The 7,525-nt window shown below is 36.6% G+C and overlaps 1 protein-coding gene across 3 annotated transcripts; it reads right to left on the reverse strand.

The window, feature by feature from the left end:
- Positions 1-3,233: 3,233 nt before the first annotated feature.
- Positions 3,234-6,674, reverse strand: LOC132182687 (F-box/kelch-repeat protein At3g06240-like). 3 transcript variants are annotated; one of them, XR_009440321.1, is made up of 2 exons: positions 5,301-6,674; positions 3,234-3,488 (listed from the first exon to the last, which is right to left on the reverse strand). XR_009440321.1 is itself a non-coding variant. In XM_059596003.1 (2 exons), the coding sequence occupies exon 1, from the start codon at positions 6,633-6,635 to the stop codon at positions 5,352-5,354; it is 1,284 nt and encodes a 427-aa protein (XP_059451986.1). In that variant the 5' UTR covers positions 6,636-6,674; the 3' UTR covers positions 3,234-3,488; positions 5,312-5,351. The 3 variants fall into 3 exon arrangements, 2 of the variants coding, with proteins under 2 accessions (XP_059451986.1, XP_059451985.1); XM_059596003.1 differs by having other exon boundaries at positions 5,312-6,674; XM_059596002.1 differs by having other exon boundaries at positions 5,306-6,674.
- Positions 6,675-7,525: the final 851 nt, after the last annotated feature.

Consider the following 7,525-nt stretch of genomic DNA (forward strand, 5'->3'; position numbering starts at 1 on the left):
AAAACAACTTCTATACGGGTGTAGCACAAACACATCCCTTTGTGCCCACCAATTAAGAAGTGACACCTAAGCATATCATAATAAACCTAGGCTTAAAGAAAAAAATACAACACCAGATTATACCAAATATGAAAAAAAAAAAAAAAAACTAATTAATTTAAAAAAAAAAACAAAAATTGAAGGGGTTGGCTGGCCACCACCTCCCCAGCCACCCCAAATGGAGGTGGGGGGTAGCTCGCGTAGGCAACCCTAGGTCATGGGGTGGCTTGCCGGTCACCCCAGAGGAGTTGGGGGTGGCCAATTCCTCTGGGTTGACCGGCAAGCCACCTCATGGCATGGGGGTGGCCGCGAGCTGCCCTCACCCCCTCCCTCTGCAAATTTTTTAAAAAAAAACAAAGTTAAGAAACCTGATATAATAAGATGCTTTGGGTTTATATTTTTAATATGCTACATGCTGAGGTGTCAACTTTTCATTGGTGGGCACAAAGGGTGGGTTTGTGCCACACCTATATAAAAGCTTTTCTTCTTAAAAAAACATGTGCATATTACAAGTTATGTTTATAGATTAAGTTAAAAGAAATTTCTCCAATTCAGTTTGAAAAAAAAAAAAAAAAAAAAAAAAAACTCTATTCTCCAAAAAAATATAACTCATTTTATCCAAGAATTGCAGTACAAGTTGTTCCAACAAGAAAGTGCACAGGATACAAAAAGGAACAAAAAAATGCTTAACAGAATAATTAATGAATAAATAAATAAAATAAAATGTGCTCCAAGTCCATTAATGGGCCTTGCGTTTTATATTTAATTTTAAAATTCTGTTTAATCACTAAACTTGATCTTAAATGAATTATTAATGCAAAAAATTACTTTTTGCATAAGTTGATAGAATGTTTAGCAAAGAGAAATAAAAGAAGCTGCGGCCTTAATTTGTCTACTGAGCAAAGAAACGTGAAGGCTATAATTTAATGGCTTCCCTTTTTTTGCAGCAAGAAGAAAGAAGACAAGTCCTGCAGAAAATGCCCATGGCGTGAAAGAGGATGAAAACAAACAAAACAGAGAAGCCGTACACCTGCAAGCTACAGCAGAGCGCGTGAGATCCTAAACCTGCAGAATGGAAATCAGTATACTGGGTGCGGGTGTCAAAAATAATCGGAAAACCGAAACCGGGAAATTGGGGACCCGATTCCGGTTCTGGTTGCAAAAAATAAAGAAACCGGGACCCCGGTTTCGGTCCCGGTTTTTGGCACCCGGTAAAAACCGGGAAAACCGGAACCGGGTATTATTTTATTAAATTATATATATATATATTGTCTTTGTAATATGTTTGTGAACTATTTTTATTGTGAATGTATTTCTTTTGATTGATAGATTATTTAAATGGGTTAAATTTCGCTGGTGATTTAATTACTAAGTCATAGACTAATGCGTTTATTTTCTTTCCACTTGTAAAATATAATTGTTTTAGAGACTAGAACAGGTTAGTTCCTACAGAGTGCAAATTAAAGTCATTCACAAGGATTTAAGTTGTTGAGTGAAGTTTATAGAGGCAAATTTTTATGTATTTCTTGTGTACTTGCGTATTCCAGAGAGAGTGTATTCCAATTGCTAATGTATTTTGGAGGTTGTAATTTTGTATTGTAGCGAAAGAAAAGATATCAAGGAAAATAACTTTTCCGCTGCACTTATTTGAAATGATATTTATTAATACAAGTGGGGGTGGCACTCCAATTAACATTCCAACTTAATTTTTAGTAAATAAAATTTGGGAGCCTTACATGTCAACTCTCCGTGGGTGGCAGATCACTCCCTTGGGGTAGTCAGTTACGACAAAGGGCCACCGGAAACCAAGGTGGATGGTAGCCGATGACGAAGGAGGTATTACAAGCAAAAATTAAAGTTGAGAGCTAAACAAAAACTAAAAGCAACCCAAAATAGTGCTTTGTAATCGAGAGATCTCACCACAATGTCAATGTGAAATTAAAGTTGGTTTAATATGTCTCTTAAGAGGAGCAAGAGATTATTTATCAAATTTGGCAATATTATCAAACTGCTCAATAAACAGCTACCATGAATGGCATTTGGAAATGATCCTTGAATTGCCATAGGCCTAAACATGAATCAAGACTTCAATTAATTAGGTCAATGATTTGATTACCCAAAGACGACAACAAAATTAGGTCAATTTTTACCCAAATATAGCTGGCAAAGCTGTTTGGCATATTTTGCCTATCAAAACAAATTTCCTAAGCCCTAGTGACAGCCCTAGCCATCCTCTGCCCTTTGGCCCCTTTCTATAACTTAGCTCTAGAAACTTTTGAACAATGTTTTCCTAGAATGCCACCTCACTCGAGTCACTTGGCATCTTTCCCCGTGGCCTCTTAATATTCACATTCTTAATGGAATGGATTAAACTCATCATAATCCAAATTCTAAACTTTATGTTAATACCCTGGATGCTGACTCTTTTTTTCTTTTTGTATGGATGGCCAAAAACAAACATAAGGTATTATCAGGCAAATCAAACTCGTAGGGTCTACAATTAGCATATTTCAGCCTGATGCTCAAAAGGGTATATCTAAACAGTAAATTTCTACACGTTCATCTTTGATGTAGCTATAGACATTAGGGGTAATGTTTTACATGATTGGTAAAAGTAAAGACAGCTATCCTAACTATCTCATAAGTCATAAGCCAATTCCTAAGAACATAAAATATCATTTTGGAATGTGACTCCCATAATGACATAGATGCCATCCAGAATAACTCTAATCAAACGTAATGGAGCATCATTACCATTATCTCAGATATTCATTAGATGCTTCCCTATTTCAATATGAGGCATGTTCAGAAAATTCTAAGAATATGATCTCTGCCGTTACTACACAGTATAGTGTAAGACCTGAGAAACTCAAACCCAGAGTATATCCACAATTTTCAAAGTTATCGAGTTATGAGTGTCACAAGTGTTGCTAATTGAAAAAGATGCTTTCATATTTGAGATTTCTTAAATTTGCATTCTCCAATCACTCAAAGATGAAAATCAATTAGAGTACAAGATATTTTAACACTTAACTATGTTAAAATGGGAGAATTAGACTTTGGATCTTTTCAAAGTACACCAACAACAGGATCGCTGCTTTTGCTAATGGAAAAATATGTTATGATTTCTAGTATTTTATCACAGTTGCATGTTATAATCATCTCATAAAGGAGGAATAAACTGAAGTACCATCAGAGCAAACAACTTAACAGCATTAGATACCTTCTATTGTGAAAGTGCTAAGAAATCCAACACTGAAAACCTTTTAGAATTCTTCCTTGTGGTACCCTTTTTACTCTTTCAAATCTTGCAAGAAAGTAAAGCAACAAAAACAACAAAGCAATCCAAGAAAACAAAACAGAGATTTCTTCTTTGTACTTCATCGACCGACTTCATCCAAGGTGGTGTAAAACCATTTCACCAAATCTTCTTTTCCCTCAATTCATTTCTGCAAAATAGAGAAAAACTAATGAGAATTCCTTCACAAACTTTAAAAAACTAGCCAAAGGAGATGGATCTTCACACAAAATATACGCATTAAAAATTTTGACTCAGGTTTATAATTCACAGAGACATTGAACCTCAACAAAAGGACTACTTTAAGAGTGGAATGAGATGCGTGCAATTCACATCTTACCACCTCATTGGAACCTCATCCTGACCACAACCTTGATTGGACTCTAAGCCTTTGACATGGGAGACAATTTGGGTTAAATAAGAACATTTTGAGTGACCTCTCTAAACAGCCATGTCAATGAACAATTTAAAGATGGTCTTGCTGAAAGAAGATGGTATATATACTCTTCTCTCATGTCTGTGTTATTCTTAAGAACTGATTCATGGATTGATAGAGGTTGTACAAAGAGCCCCAGACTGATATTGAACACTTTTAATAGCAAACTTTTGTGTCTAGCAAATTTCAAGTGCCTCACTTTTGTCATAATCTTTTGGAAGAGGTTAATTTGACTGAAATGTAATATGAAAAGGGACAACTGTAGATTCAAACTGAGGGCTTTGTTTGATAACAATTTTTCATTATCCTCCGTAACTGGCCACCAATAATATGTTAACACTATGCTCTATTCACAACCTGATTCACGCAATGGTAATTATGAAGAGATTGAAGGACCCAAATAATATCCCATATTATCCCACATCAGAAATAACAAACATCTTACTGAAGTATCCTAGAACAAAGCCAACCAATATTCATACTCAAGTTTGCCTTACCATTCAAATATGGCCTCTCTCTTTTGCAATTCCAAGCATTTGAATCAGTTGTGCTTTACACAGCCAATCCAAAGCACAACTAATCAATAATATATGTAATTACTTTGACTTCATATCTTAGTAAAGAATCAAGAATACTAGCGAATGGAAACCATAACAGGATTGATTCAGAACAGCAAAATCAAAGTTACATTATTCAAAGAATTCTAAACCAAAAACTATAGGTTATTTATTTCCTAAACAAAAATTAAAAGCAACACAAAACACATATCCATTCCGTATTGTTTTTCCCTACTGGCATTCGCATACTCTTATCAACCTGATTTAACTTTGGGATTGATATAACTACAAGATATTTGCTGGTTGAGTGCATGAATTCTTCGCTCATGGATTAGTCATCCTACTTTGCTGACAGATTATGGCATAAGCAATTCATTTGTAAACCCTCAAATTATTTACATGTTGGCTGTTTCTCTTGGAAACATAGCAGGTCCTTACCTATAACTTTTTTTTATAAGTGGCAGGTTGTTAACTATAATATCATGTTAGAATAGTCATCCCAAATGGTTTCTCACTTTGGCATTTCAACAATGATAAATAGGGCAATGGTAGTGCAGTAGGGATAGACGCCGTCCATATGGCTATAGAAAGGGTATCAGAGTCCTCTCTCCTAAGCTCTAATAGCAAGCTTTTCAATCTAAAAGGAATGATTCTCACAGTTGTTCAACAAATTTTCTACACGGACTTCAATCCATTAAACGCACCAAAGATGAAGAGGCATGCTTTCTTAGCCTAGTGCATAATTTCCTGACCTATGTGAAAAACTGGAAATTTTAAGCGATCTGAATGGGGAAATTATAGTAAACCAGTCAATTTGGACCAGCAGATTGATTAGCATTTTGTATGGGATTTATAAAGCGGTATGCAAAATGGAAATATGGTATAACGATGTTGAAATGGGAAATTGCAATATGATTCATAATCCTATATTAAGCACACTAATTCAGTAATCGTAACTAGCATCAAGTACCTTACCTTTACCTGCATTTCTTTGCGAGCTAACTGCCTCCAGACCAATTCCCTAACTACCACCAGACGAATTCCCCTGTCTCCCCGGAACTAGGTCCGCTACATTCAGTAGAACAAGGCTCTCCACATAAGCATCCAAATAAATATGCTCTAGGCCACAAAGGGGAAGATCCTCCAAATATCCTCGGCTACTAGGTCCGAAAGAAAAGAACCTGTTAGCATCGTGCACCAGAACTTCATCACTCTTTGGAAAGCCTATCACCCTCTGAAATCCCTCAATGCGAACATCATACAGCTTTGTCCAAGATTCCACTACTCCATACTCTTTCATCACCCACACGGCATGAGACGCCTCGATGCCAAATCCGGTACGAGGGACAAGTGCAAGCAACCCATCAATTAGCGCCACAGTAACGTCCAAGCCTTCCAACTCTTGTAAGCTCTTAGGCATACCCACTTCACCAAAGGTCTCATCCTTCATATTAAACGACATGATCACATTGCAAAAGGCACCTTGATGCCGTTGAGTGTGTGTGGACCAGTGGAGTGCCCCACACACTAAAACCGATGAGGACCAATACTTCATCGTGTAGCGAGAATCGGGGGCCGTAATAAAGCGCCATATGCCTGTTCGAAGCGTATAAATCTCAAACAGAGGTGGAACAGTTTTACAATCATGGAGATTCATGAGTCTCACCAATTTGTAATCATCGGTCACGGGCTCATACCCAAAGCCAAAAGTTTGTTGTAACGATCCAAGATTAGGCTTGGGAAGGGAGATGGCTTTTTGAATAGAAGGGTTCCAGAGAACACATAACCCACTTTCGTTATTGAAAGTCATATTGGCAAGACATAGTAGGCCGTTAGATGAACCAACCAAGTATAAGGAATATTTATGGTTAAATGGGTCATGCAATTCTATAAGATCTGATGGGTTTGCAAAGAAATCACCCTTCTGTTCTATTTCTTGATATGATGGGTACAGCAGGAGGGTATGAAAGGTGTAGTTATGGCAGGCGAAAATGTAGGTCTGGTGTTGGGAGTTGGAAAGAGAGTGATTAAGGTGGGTGGCGATGAAGCGGGAGGTGGAGATTAGAGAGCACCATGCCTTTGAAACACACCTGAATCTAATGAGCGACTTCACCGGCAGCCATGAGAGGATTTCGGTGATAATCTCTTTTGGGAGCCACTGCCAGATCGACATCGACATCGACATCGTGAGGTATTGCAAAATGGTTTCCTTCAACTTGAGCAAAAGAAAAGCAGGAGTTGATGCTTGTTTAGAGAAAGAAAGAGAGAAATGCAGCGGGTGGGTGGGGTTGTTTGTTTGTTTCATTGGAAATGCATGTGAAGAACTTTGGAGGACGCCCAGCCATTGTTGTGTCACTGTCACTGTGCAGACTGCAGAGAGGACATCTTGTTGAGTAATGATGCAAAGCACGCGGCGTGCGTGGCACGCCCACGCACGCCAGTGCAAAAATTTTTTTTTTTTTTTTTATTTTTTTTTAAAAAATAATAAAATAATAATAAAATAATAAAAAAAAAAAAAAATTTTTGTGCCTGGCGTGCATCACTGTTGATGCACGCCAGGCGTGCTTTCCATCATTACTCCATTTTGTTTGAATGTTGAGCCTCAATCAAAGCAACGCGCGTGGGCGTGGCCAAAGAGAGAGAGAGAAAGGAGAAAATGCATGATATCCCTACTGATTTTATTTTCTTTTTGCTGAAAATTTGATTTAAATGTTCAACTTGTATCATTCAAATGAGTTTTTTAATGTATCATTCAGTTTTTTATTTTAACATTTTTTAACATTTTATTATTTAATTTTTTTTAATATTTTAATTTTTTAATGAGTTTTTTAATGGGTAAATTTCACTTACTCCATGAAGTTGCGCGTCTTTTGCAAACCCTCCCCCAATGTTCAAAGTCTTTTACTTTAGTGTATCAAACTTTGATTTTCTTTCACTTTTTCCCTTCCGTTAGGATTTTCTGACTGCAATATATAATGAAATAGGAAAAATGGAAAGAAATCAAAATTCGATACACCAAAATGAGAGACTTTGAAGATTAGGGGATGTTTGCAAAAAGCACGTAACTTCTGTTAAATTTCTGTTAAATTTATGAAATTAAGATGGACAAAAATACTTTTTCCGTTATTAACTATAACATACGAATTGATACTGAAAGTGGTAAAAAATGAAGTTATTAAACCACTTATACTAAAA

This window comes from Corylus avellana, chromosome ca5, assembly GCF_901000735.1.
Source record: "Corylus avellana chromosome ca5, CavTom2PMs-1.0".
Lineage (NCBI taxonomy): Eukaryota > Viridiplantae > Streptophyta > Magnoliopsida > Fagales > Betulaceae > Corylus > Corylus avellana.

What these genes read in the sequence shown, in the direction of transcription:
- LOC132182687 (XM_059596003.1), bottom strand. Translation starts at nt 6,635, where the DNA reads ATGAAACAAACAAACAACCCCACCCACCCGCTGCATTTCTCTCTTTCT.